Raw genomic sequence first — 13,808 nt, forward strand, 5'->3', positions numbered from 1 at the left:
TTTCATCTGCAGCTCAGGGTCTAGTGGCTAGCGTTGCTGCCTCTGGATCACAAGGTCCTAAGTTCGATTCGCGGCTGGGTTGGGGATTCGCTCTGTCCAAGAACTGGGTGTGTTGTGTTGTCCTGATCATTGTATCATCATTCATGAATGTGGTGAGATTGGACTGTGTACAGATTGGGACTCTGTATGGGCTCTGATAACAATGCAGTTGAGTGTGCCACAAAGCAGTCATCATCATCAGTTAGATTATCACAGCATATCACAGTGATGCGAAGGTTGACAACAAAGTCTTAATACAGAAAAATATAAAGCTGTGTGCTTTACAAAATATAAAAATGTAGTAGCCTTTGGCTTCCTAATTGACATTCGTAATTAAGGGAGTGGGTGATTGAGATGGTTGGGGGAGGGGGGGGGGGGTGGCAGTCATATATAACACCACTTGGGAGATACAAATTAAGTACACTCTTGTTCTTCTTATGTTTCTTTTTCATAGATGTATCCCATATCTTCATAGGGTTGACATGTAAATCTGGCATTTGACAGTACTAATGGTAGAGGGTGGTTGGATGCCATTCAGTGTTCACCAGGGAAGTGTGCTGGGACTCTTCTAATTCATGTTGTGTGTTAATTACTTGGCAGACAGTATTAATACTAACCTCAGACGTTTTGCAGATGACACAGTTGTCTATAATGAAGTACTGCATGAATGAAGCTGCACAAATGTTCAGTCAGATCTTGATAAGATTTCAAAGTGGATCAGAGGTAGACAACTTGCTTTAAATGTTTAGATATGTGACCATTTCCACTTCACAAGACAGAAAAAATGTAACATCCTTTGAGTACAATATCCATGAGTTGCTGTTGGAACGAATCAGCTGGTAACATACCTGAGAGTAACAATTGTACAGGTGTCAAATCAAATGCTTGCAGTGGCTCAGTTGCAGATAGAGAAAATAGTTATGCAACTTATAAATATCTGCCACTGATGCTGTTTGCTCTGTATGTAATAGATTTTTGTAAAATTCATGAGGGTTTATGTAGGAAGAATATTTCCTTAACATAGAGACCAATTGGTTGCAACAGAAGTACCATGTCTGAAAAAAAGCATTAATTGTTTGTGTTTCAGTTGTTTGGTCTGCCCGGCCTGCTATGCACTCTGTCGAACAACATGAGTGAGAGCAAGAGTGATTTCTTGCTGGAGATTTTTGGCCCCCATGGATTGAGAAGATATGTAAGAGAATGCTTAAGTCTGTCAAGATCCATGTTGAATTTCAGCTATGTGGTCAGTAAGTCAGGTTTCTTTCTTCCATTTTTGCAGTAATAATTTAAGTGTTTGAAATTTTTAAACCACATATGTGTATGTTTTTCTTCAGTTTTTGTCAGAGCTGTTCAACTATGAACCACATGTAACGGTTTCATATGATTTCTTATTCCAGTGGTGGCTCTTCTTTTTTCTTCTCCTTCTCAATATTTTTGATTCGTACATTTTGCTCTTTCCTCTGTTTCTTGACCCGTGAAAGTGATTTTTATTTCCAGGTATAAGGATCATCTTTAGTCTTGGAGCAGTGGCAGGTTGGTTGTGGTTGGGATCTCTTTTCTAGTCTTCTTGGTCTGTTACCCCATGACTGCCCCTTTCTTCCAGTTTTTAGATTTGGTCTCATCTTTTATGCCTTTTAATGTGTGTGTTTAATGTTTATTATTTTATAATTTGACTCCCCTGACTGGATCCATCCACTTTTACCAGACCATCTTTCTTTGGTGACTAACTCTTGAATTGTGGGGCTGATGACCTAGCTGTTTGGTCCCATAACCCCTCTGTCAATCAATCTGTTTCTTGCTGATTATTTTTTTTATACTTTCATTTTTTCTTTCACTTGAAAATCCTCAGAGTTTTCAGCTTGCTCCTGGAATCTTCTGGCTTGGATATCTCCATCAGAAATATTAGTTTTTTGTAGGTCTATTGATCCACTTAAATCATGGAATATTTGTGCACTGACAATCATTCCTTCCTTCTTGTCCCATCCAGTAAGTCTCCCCTCACCCGAGGCTCTGGGCAAATTTGCCGAAATTTTTCCCATTTCCTAAACTGGTCCTTCTCATTCATCCCTCTCTCCCTTTCTCTTCAACCCTTCTGCCAAGAGGAGGAGCCACTGGTTCCAAAACCTCATGCATGTCCACATCTTTTGTGTGTTTTCTCCTGCCGTCACATCGCAAATAGATTTTTATCTATCCATATTGTATTTTGAGGCATTGATTGTTTTTGTTGGAATATTTGTTTCATTAGTCTGCTTTCCTCTGTTCTTCTTACATGCCTGCAAAGTGCCTCATTTCTTTCTAAATTGTGTATGGAAGATTTTGGAATTTGCTGTAGAGTTAGTTGTGTCTTAGTAGGTGTTTCTGATTTTCTTATGGTTTTGAACCCTGAATGTTTTGACAAAAACTGGCACCCGATATTAAGTATGGAGGATCAGCAGTGGAATCCCCCCAGTACAAATGTTTTGATAGTCAAGGGAAGCAACAGTGTGAATCAAAGACTTGTGAAATTCTGATTCTGCTAGCGATTCCTTTGTGAACAATGTGCCAATTCCCGTTATAAGTTAGCTGGTTTTCCTCTTATGAATATCATCACTTGCTGACTAAGGTTGTCAGACCCTTAGTTTGTCATACAGTTCCCTTATTGCAGGCCTTTGAACTTTACATCTACAACTATATCTACATTCACACACCACAAGTCTCTGGGTGCATGGCAGAAGGTACCCTGTACCACTATTAGTCTTTTCCTTTTCTGTTCCACTTGCAAATAAAGTGAGAGAGAAATGACTGACTATATGTGTATGAGCCCGAATCTCTCTAATATTATCTTCATGGTCCTTATGTGAAATGTTCGTTGGTGGCAGTAGTCATTCTGCGAGTCGAGCCTCGAATGCTGGTTCTCTAAATTTTCTCTGTAGTGCTTCTCAAAGAGAACACTGCCTTCCCTACAGTGATTCCCATTTCAGTTGCTGAAGGTTCTCTGTAACGTTTGTGTTGTGTTTGAATCTATCAGTAACAAATCTAGCAGCCCACCCCTGAATTACCTTGATGTCTTCCTGTAATTTGATGTAGTGCAGGTCCCAAATGCTCATACATTACTCAAAAATGGGTCACATTAGTGTCCTGTATATGTTCTCCTTTAGAGATGAACCACATTTTTGTAATAATCTCTCAATACAATTCATGCACACTTGTTCCATTTCGTATTGCTTCGTAATATATGTACAGAAAATAACTGCGTTCCTATCACACTTTGCTGGGGCACTCCTGATGATACCTTGGTCTCTGATGAACACCATGTGTCAACGAGAACATACTGAGTTCTGTTACTTAAGAAGTCATCAAGCCTGTGTTAACCCAACAGGCACAGATCTAAGGTATGGTTCTCCAGGTTGTGGAGTCAAGTTTGATGCTGCCCTTCAGCCCCTCATCCCTCATACTCCCCTCTCTCCCAGCCTAGAAATATAACTTGTGATCTGACACTTTTGGTATGCCACTGATGCCTATGATTTTAATAAAAATAACAATAAAATATATAAAACATTTTAATGTGGTAATAGGCTGGCCGGTAACCGAGCGGTTCTAAGTGCTGCAGTCTGGAACCGTGCAGCCTACGGTCGCAGGTTCGAATCCTGCCTCGGGCATGGATGTGTGTGATATCCATAGGTTGGTTAGGTTTAAGTAGTTCTAAGTTCTAGGGGACTGATGACCTCTGATGTTAAGTCCCATAGTGCTCAGAGCCATTTGAACCAATGTGGCAATAATAAATTGTTTAGCTACAATAAAATATGTTTTAATTTTTTGATTATTATTATTATTATTATTATTATTATTATTATTCTCTTTGATCCAGAGTTGCAGTTCAGAGTATTTGAAAAGTATTTGTCACAGAATTGATGTGAAAAGTGTAATGTGGGGTAGGTCTCAAAACTTTGACAACATCATAATTTCCGTAATGTAAAAGTGAAATCTGCACCATTATCAGTATTTCACTGACCGGTAAGAGTGTGAGCACAGGCCTGCAGACTATGGCTATGTGGAGGATCTTTCTCTGCCTGTCTTGCCTGACCCGGCTTCCTGCAGTTTGCTGGTTTACCTGTGGCCTCTCGAACTGTCAGATTCATTGGAGGCAGCATGTGCGGTCAGTCTCTGAGTGGATGCTTTTCGTGACTGGAATGTTCTCTGAAGCTGGTCGGGATGCAAACCTATAAGCATAAGGAAGCAACTGGAAAATAGCCTGTGTTAAACAAAGCTGTTTTCAAGACTTAGTTTTCATGCTAGTCTGCCTCCATAGCCGAGTGGTTAATGTGACAGTTGATCGTGCAGGGAACTCAGGTTCAATGCTGAATACAGCCAGGGATTTTTTCTGTGGTGGGAGGACTGGATTGAGGTGCATACAGCCTTGTGATGTCAGTTTAGGAGCTACCCGATGGAGAGCTAGTGGCTCTGAGGTCGGAGTGTCGACTACCGGCTGGCCGCTGTGGTCGAGCTGTTGTAGATGCTCCAGTCCAGAACTGCACTGCTGCTACGGTTGGAAGTTCAAATCCTGCCTCAGGCATGTCCTAAGGTTAGTTAGGTTTAAGTAATTCTAAGTCTAGTTGACTGATGACCTCAGATGTTAAGTCCCATAGTGCTTAGAGCCATTTGAGCCATTTTGTTGACTACACCCAGGAGTGACGGATGCTGAACCCATGTATTAGATGATGACTGACTGAGGATGACACGGTGCTCAGTCAACTGTAGCACAGTCTTCAAGGCCTGACAGTGAGGATTTATTCTCTCCTTTAATTTTCGTACTAATTTATTCACTGAAAGTTAGCTGTCAAATTTGAATATTGACGCATGTAAAAATGCAAACACATTTACTGAACAGCTTTTGTTTGAGGAGGAGGGGAATGTGAACTTCCATCATGATTCCTCATTCTCTGAATTGACATATGTTTGTTAGTGCCAACATCAGCAAAACCTTTACCATGAACTGCTGAGCCTTTGACAAATTGCAACTGAATTAACACCACCTGCCATTAGGAACTCAATGCTGCCACATTGCTTCTGTCAGCTGTGAAACTCTAAACCTCTGTATCTGCTCTGGGGAACTACTGTACAATTTGTGATAAGTAGCCTAGCATGAGAATGTCACAGGCTTTTGGCAACAGGCGTATCCTTCCCCCACTAGGGTCGGAGTGACTGGCCCTCCTGTTTGGCTACCCCCTATCTATCCTTCTTTCCTCCCTAAGGAAGAAACAAATAATTCCAAAAGTTAGGTGAGGTTCTTATATTTTTGACAGTACTAAGAATTTTTCCCACTGAAGACGACTGATTAACAGCAGTTCTGTCTCATAATTTTATATAGTTAAGTGAATTTTCCCTTTTGATATTATTGGCTTAAAGCACAACAAAGAAAAATTGTTACCGCATTAGTGTAAACCTGGATTGTTTTAGTAGGTTCACGAGTTGATGATAGCTCAACATCAATATCCTGACGATTGGCACGACTGGAAAGTGGACAACGATGACAACGGATGTCTACACCCGCAGGAGATCGGAGGTCGAAGTATAGTGTGTGATGATAGTGGTGTGTGGGAAGTGTAAGTCTGACACAGATTTTGTTTTTCTCAAATCAAATTTTTTACGTTCACAAATTTGAACATCTACGTTTCCATGCTAATGAAGGCCATAGAAGCACAGTCTTTTCTGAGAGTACATTAAGCAAATGCGATTCTGGTAGCTATAGTAAGTGTTCTTTGTCAATCCTGCCTTTTTATTTCTTGTAGTGACATTTCCATGAAAACTTTTATCCCTTAACACACATTTCTTTAGAAGTCAACTACCAGTTTTCATATATGTGGCTTTAAAAATGCTTTAGTAGCATTTTAATAACCATTTATTTTCAAAACAAATGTTAATGTCATCCAGTGTTTCATCTCCTTAGTGACTGAATCTCCAAAAATTGCTGTAGCATGTATTTTTTTATTTCTGACTGAGAAACCAAATACCAGTTTTCATATTTTTAGCTTAAAAATGACCTTAATAGTGACATATTTTCAAAAAACCTTCCATCCCCTGCTTTACCCCCTTATAGATGGAATTTCAAGCAATCCCGTACTGATCAATGCTTACAGTATAAGATCCACAGCCACCCCAAATTTTCTATCCTTATCATTTTGGGTTTGGCAGTGATGAGTCAGTGAACCAGCCGGGCCCCATTTCACCCCCTTAAGCTGTCGGTACGTGGACTGTGCTTTCTGTCAATGTTGTGTGTGCCGAGTTCACCGTGTTGCCGAATGCTCAGAAACAATGTGACACGTGCACACGGTACACTTGGCGCAACGTGATATACGTGATCACAGCATGCTCCAGTGGCAGTTGTGGGATGTTCCTAGTTAGTAAATCGGACTGTTAATGAAATGGGTGCACATAAAATATCTGTGTTAGCTCTATTAAAATGCACATCTCCTCCACTGCCCATTTGCAAGTGATGTAGCGCTATCTGTAGTATACATAAATAAAAACTTCAATATCCATGGATGTGCTTTATGACAAAAAGGAAAGTAGTATGTAAGGACATTGGCTTATAAAAGTTCCATTACAAATAGAGTGATAGAAATTTACAATAGTATTCCACATAAGATAAATATTATTTCATTGTTCTCACTTTGTAGTAAAACCGTAAGATCAGTCTTCCTTGATCACTGTTCCTATTCAGTAGCAGAATCTTTAGAACATTTAAAAGAAAAAAGAGTAAAATATCTTATTATGAGTAGTGCGAGCTGTCCCGTGGATTAAGCCAGTCGAACAAGCTCGTGCCTTGTAAACAGCACACGTATATTTACATAACATTGAGTATTATAGTATATACATATAATAAACTACACATAAAGTATCAGAGCCTATTAAAAATGCAAACATTAGAAAGAAAAAAAAACTATTTAGTTGTACTGAGACAGAACCACGCATTACATCTCACTCCTTGTTATGAATCAGTAATGCTCCTCACTGCTCTAAAATGACCCCATCTCTGTGGCAGCTGGTCTTACCATGTTACCATCTCCTGAGAGCTTTAATCATAGCTATGTTACTAACTGAAATTTAATTGTAACAAATTGTACCAAGAACAATGTATTTGATGGATCCTCAATGTGCTGTTGCCTTCAAATGCAGTACTCTCATAATACGCAAGTTACAGTAATTCTTTTACCACGAATATGATGTTTCTCATCATTTCATTATGACGAATCGTACAATTGATGATGGGTTGTGAGAGATTCTCAATTTGCTGGTACTCAAAAATGGTGTATATATGTATGGGCTTCAACTGATTGCCAATATGGTGCCTCGCAACTCCATACTGAAAGGAGATGGTGTGCGTGTGACATAGGTGACGTTCTGCCATCTCATTGGTTGATGCTCAGATGCGTGTTCAGAATATCTGAAATGGTAGATGTTGCTCTGCACATTCGGAAGGATTCTTCAATATGCTGTTCCATGTTATGATGTAAGAAACTCGGCACACTCAACGTTCGATGTTCGGATACACAGTCTGTGTGCCGAGATTTAGCTTTAAAAATCCTTTTGTAATTAAATATTTTTATAGTCATTTCATCCCCCATTTCATCTGCTGTGAATGTTGAATTTCCAAAAGCATTGAAACATACATTTTTTTATTTGTAACCGAGAAGTCGAATACCAATTTTCATATGTGGCTTTAAAAATGTCTTAGTAGTTCTATAATAATTTATTTTCAGGAAAGCATTCTTCCAGAATTTCATCCCCATAGGGGTTAAATTTCCAGACATGCTGAAACACACATTTCATTACTCTGACCGACAAACCAAATACCAATTTTCGTAGTCCTATTTTCAAAATTGTCTTGATAGGGACATATTTTCAAAAAGCATTTCATTCCCTGGAATTTTGAAAAATTCGCTCGTGAACAATGCTTACAGTATAAAATCAGCACTCTGGGTGATAAGTCAGTCAGTCAGGACATTGCCTTTTATGTGAACAGATATAAATGAATTTTGATAAAGATTTTCTTGTATCATTAGTCTGCACTTTGTATCCTCTCTACTTCAGCTATTAGCAGTTATTTTGGTTTCCAAATAACAAAGCTGATATACTAGTGTTAGTGTCTCATTCTCTAATCAGATTCCTTCGGCATCACCTGATTTAATTCAGCTACATATCATTAGCCTTCTTTTACTCTTGTTGTTGTTCACTGTATAACCTGATTTTCAACACCCTGTCCATTCTTCCGACTGATCTTTCAAGTTGTTTTCTTCCCTCTCCTTTCCCAATTGTAATTTGTGCACTGTATCTGATGACCTCATTGTTCAAGGGATGGTGAACTGTGATCTTCCTTCCTGGATTTTAATGAGGTGAAGAAAGTAAAGTTGCAAGACGTATGTCAGATCTGAAGTAGCACTCGATGTAGCTATGATTGTTCATGAGAAACTGTTCGGTTAGAAAAGTGGATTACAGGGCTGGTCAAAAAGAGGGAACAGATTTCAAACACTTATTGCTTCCAATTTACAAAAGATAGAAACACAATTCCAACATTCCTGAAAAGAGAAGAGTTCAAATTTTTATGCATTCAATGTGAGCGCCACGTTTCACGATAAATGTCAAAACGGTGGCTCATTTCCTGCCACACACAAAGCAGCTGGTCTCTCATTATTGAATTTACAGCTTCAGCAATGCAATGTCTCAAACTTTCAAGTGTGTTAGGCATGGGGGGATAAAAATGTGGTCTTTTATGTAACCCGACAGATAGGTCACGAGGTGTGAGGTCTCCTACTCTTACAGTCCAGCATCATAGAATGGTCTCATTCAGGTAAAGTCAAATGTGCCTAGAAAATTTCTCTAAGACAAGCTGCTTCATATGTGGTTGCAAATTCTGATATTTGTCATGTAACACATGATGCTCACATTGAATGCATAAAAATTTCAACTTCTCTTTTTCCAGGAATGTTGGAATTGTGTTTCTGTCTTTTGTAGTTTGGAAGCAGTAAACATTTGAATTTTTTTTTTAATAGTCCTGTATTCATGTGTGAAGTAGTAATGAAAATGCAACAATCGTGTTGGCCTTATTTGTTGTGATATTTTTCTAAGACTGGTATGAAAATAGCATTTGCCTGATCAGATGTGTTTCATTAATGCTGCTTGTCGCTAAAAGAAATTTACCAGTCTCTCCACAGTATTTGAAGTATCTGTATTCTTGATTCCTGCTATTTAGCTGACAAAACTGTGGTTACAGTAATTTTGTGTGTAAGAATTTCAACACTCAGAGCTTGTGTTCACGTCACTGAAAGCTGTTCTATATAATGTGCGCGCCTGTAAAAGTCGGGTACTAATAGGGTCATTCCATGTCAGTTCAACCAGGGGCTCCAGCTCATAGTCTCAGATTTGACTGAAATTCAGTACACTAGTTCTACCAAGTGTGGATCACTCGTGTACAAAGTCTTAGTTTCCCCTGCCAGTTAGTTCCAGAATTATGACTTGCGAAAGAAGGTGGCGTGACCCGGAAATTGCAACCTGCATCTGGCAATCTATCTTCAGACCAAATTTCAGGGCCTAATAACTACTCCACAGAGTCCAGTGAAATTTTTACAACCAAGTGACATCCATTTAGAGAACACACTCCATGAATCAAAACACCAACAACATATTTCTGAGCGAAAATAAAAAATTCCAAAATGTGATTTAAAAAAATGTAATATGTTAAAAGGTACATATTGTAGGTGCCCTACTCAAAAAGGGTATAAATTTTTTTGTGGTAAGCTTAATGTGGCCTAAACACACACAGAACTCTATCTTGCCCATATCAGTCACAAAAATTGAGTTACATGCACACAAAAATACAAAAATTTGAAAAATTACCTGAAAAACATGGAGTTTCGAAGTGTGGTAGCACAAAAGGGACAAGTGATATCCGTCAAATTTAACACACTGCATAAGTAGACCATAATATAATATGTGGCAAAATTTCAGCTTGTTATTCCAAGGCATTTGTGTACAATGGAAGTTGACAGACGTATTTAGTGATACGGCCATTGTTCCACAACACAATTTTGTAAAAACATATCGTAAACTGTTCTGCCTCTTCTTATCCTCTCCCACAACTGTTTAATCACTAAGCAACAACACACAGACAGATTAACACAACCTACCATTAATGTTTACTGCACCTTAACTGCTAAAAATCAGTCGATTGTGCCTCGAACAGAAGTTCTCCCACACTTTAGCTACTGTACTCTGTACATCTAGTGGCAAATTGTACTGTCTTCTTGACACCTTGGTAGGAACTGGAACTGTCATAAGAATATTTTCAAAAGGAATCCAACACCTGTCTGCCAAATGTGGCGAATGAAATGATCTTGCTGGTCCTGCTGGTGCCATGAAGTTCACAAATACATCACCTTCTGCTTCACAGCACTCTGCAACACATCCTAAGTACCATTTGTCATCATAAACAGCAATAACATAGCAACCTGGTTGTATGTTGCTGCTTTTGCTTCTGAATCCTGAGTCAGTCACACACTGTGAAGACACATGTTGTGCATGAACCTATAGTTATAACCGGACAGTCGGCTCATCTGCACATTGTCAGTCCGCTTGAGAGAAGTGATGATGGCTCCTTGTGCCTGCAACAGTTTTAACATGTTCTAGTCTGCTTTTTAGCAACTCTTCGACTGATTTCACATCATCTTTTGAAACATAGAATGATTGTATGCGAGAGATATTTTTCTGTACCCAGGTAAATAATTGAATAGGTGTTAGAATGTGACCTTCTGTAGGGTGCTGCAGACTGGCCCATGACGCCATGCGTTTAATGGTAGCACCACTACCATCACATACATTTTTATCATGACTTGTTGCGAAAAAATTCCAGTCTGCATGAATCTGAAAATCATGGTAATACATGCATAAATTTTTGAGATTTTTTACAGTTTTTGTACTGACTAGCTGCCCAATCACTGAAGTATTTCACAAAATGCATGTGAGGCAGCTTGTTTTTCACATATGCCATGACAGTGCGAATGTGGGCATGAACTGCAGTGGCATCATGAATTAAACAGTCACTAAAAACACACAGGTTCATGACAGACACATCACCTCTATAGTAAATCGCAAATGGCTGGAGAGTTGCTTGACTGTTGTCCCAATGATATCCTTGGATGGCATCTTGAACTATAAGTGCATAATTTTCAGAATAGTCTAGTATTACTATAATTTCATCTTGTTTCAAATTATCCGTACAAAACTGAAGATAAGCTGATTGTGCTGTTGCTGTGAAGCTGTGTGTGGTCAGTTGGTCCATTTTTTGACAACACATTTCAACAAAATCTTCCATTGTACTTTGCTTTGTTTCAAGACTTATGCGATCCATGTGTGTCCATTGTTTATAAGAAATAAGTTCATTGTCATCCATAAGGAGTTCACCATACAGTTTGTTATTCATATGTTCTGCAAGATTTGCCTTACCAGGACACTTTCCACATCTGTGTATCATGCACTGGTAGGAACTGATGTCACACACAAGCAGCATCCTTGCACCTTTGTAATCCAGACCAGAATCCTTCATAGCAGCAAACATCAGCTTAGCATTTTGATGGGTCTCACATACACACACATTGTGTGTGCCCCTTGCACTTACAGGCACAACCCATTTTGGCCGAAGATTGAAGAAAGATGATAATCCTACTTTGGTATTGGGATACTTTCCCTTGAATTATACATATAGTTATGATATGTTGCTATGCAACAGTCTTTTTTGCATCTGTACACATACATTTCCCATTTTCACCATTACTTAGTCTTTTTTTTCCAGGCATTATTCAGCTGTAGTCATTATTTTCATAAAACTCCGGCACTAGCACTTTTATTTCTGAACTCAATTGCTTACCCTGAGGCTCCTGAAGTTGTGGAAGCACTCCTTGGGTTGCTTTTATTTTCCTAGCTTGCTTTACCAAATATGCAGAAACATTGAATTCCTTTGCAGTGTAGTCAATAGACCAGCTGGAAGGTGCAAGGGTAAGAATTGCTACTTTTTTGTGGCATGTGGATATGGCACATTTTTCTTTCAAATCATGCACAATTTTGTCCAAATCAGAGCATTTCTGGCCTGACTTCCGTTCCTTTGGAGTAGATAGTTCTTCCTCTTCCACCATTAGTGTCTCGGCTATTTTGTGTTTCAATTCCATTTGAGCTTCTTAGTTTACCATATCTGGGCCTGTCTCTTTTCCCAACTTTGTGTGTCTTCATGGGAGACAAACCAAGAACAGCCACTGAAGTATTAAATTGCTAATCTGCTGTGGTTGTAGGTGGCTGATACTCTTCGTCACTGCCATGTAAATAATCAGAATATTCTTCATTTATTAGCAGAGTAACACACCTGGCACATAACTTTTGTCCTGGTTTCATGTTAAGTCCCATGCACTGATTCACTTTCAATACTGATTTTATATCAGTTTCTCTGAGGCTACACTTCACTGTCTTATTATGAATCCGAAATGGATCAAAACAACTTCTTTGTAGGAAAGAATACTTATCCAGAAACACTTGATAACAAACACTGCAGTTTCCTGAAACTGTACTTCTTGTGCAAACAGGGTGTATCCCGGATCTCCATAGCAACAAATCTTGGTCTGATTCATCCAGATCATGCAGTACAAAGCGAATGCTACGTTTTGTTCCATATGTTGTTTTATGACATTCAGATGCTTGTGCTCTACCAATACTGCAAATTGTTTGAACAAAAGCACCACTAGTACACTCTTCTGCCTCCATACTGACTTTCCACAACAGTACTGATCAGTCTGAACTAGAATCTTAAAATCATGAGTAACCTGTAATTGTTGCTTGTTTCCTTTGTTGTTCCTGCCTAACAATGACTCATTCTGTACCTGAAAACTACCATTGTTTAACTTTCTGTTGCCTAATGGTTCCCAACAATTGCTGCAGCTTTATCTGAAACAAGCTGTCTGCATCATGACTATTATGTGCTAAATCGTGTTAAAAGAAACGTAACGAAATACATCTGTCAACTTTTATTGTGCACAAATGCCTTGCAATAAGAAGTTGAAATTTTGCCACATATTATATTATGGTCTACTTATGCAGTGTTTGAAATTTGGCTTGGATATCACTTGTCCCTTTTGTGCTACCACACTTTGAAACTCCATGTTTTTCAGGTAATTTTTCAAATTTTTGTATTTTCGTATGCATGTAACTCTGTTTGTCTGACTGATATGGGCAAGAGGAGTTCTGTGTGTGTGTAGGCCCCATTAAGCTTACCACAAAAAAATTTATACCTTTTTTGAGTGAATTATATTTGGCGTAGAGGGCACCTAAGTATGTACATTTTAATCTATTACATTTTTAAAAATATTTTGGAATTTATTTTCCCTCAGAAATATGTTGTTGGTGTCTTGATTCATCGAGTGTGTTTTCTAAGTGGATGTTACTGGGTTGTAAAAATTTCACTGGACTGTGTGGAATAGTTCCAAAGTTATTAAGACCTGAAGTTGGGTCTGAAGATAGATTGCCAGAAGCGGGTTGCAATTTCTGGGTCACGCCACCTTCTTTCACAAGTCATGATTCTGGAACTAATTGGCAGGGGAACTTAAAATTTTGTACATGAGTGTTCCACACTTGTTAGCATTGGTGTGCTAAATTTTAGTCAAATCTGATACTATCAGCTGGAACATTTTCTCAAATTGGTTGAATTGACATGGAATAACCAAATAATAATTTGGTGAGGTGCATGGGTATTA

General features: G+C 38.7%; 1 protein-coding gene across 1 annotated transcript in view; it reads left to right on the plus strand.

Moving 5' to 3' along the window:
- The window catches only part of LOC124552698 (zinc phosphodiesterase ELAC protein 1-like), a 68,269-nt gene that overhangs the window by 4,368 nt on the left and 50,093 nt on the right, over positions 1 to 13,808 (plus strand). The window contains exons 3-4 of the mRNA XM_047127039.1: positions 1,127 to 1,282; positions 5,479 to 5,621. Of these exons, the coding sequence (XP_046982995.1) occupies positions 1,127 to 1,282; positions 5,479 to 5,621 (299 nt within the window). The remainder of the gene's footprint in view (positions 1 to 1,126; positions 1,283 to 5,478; positions 5,622 to 13,808) is intronic.

This window comes from Schistocerca americana, chromosome 10 (assembly GCF_021461395.2).
Source record: "Schistocerca americana isolate TAMUIC-IGC-003095 chromosome 10, iqSchAmer2.1, whole genome shotgun sequence".
Classification (NCBI taxonomy): Eukaryota; Metazoa; Arthropoda; class Insecta; order Orthoptera; family Acrididae; genus Schistocerca; species Schistocerca americana.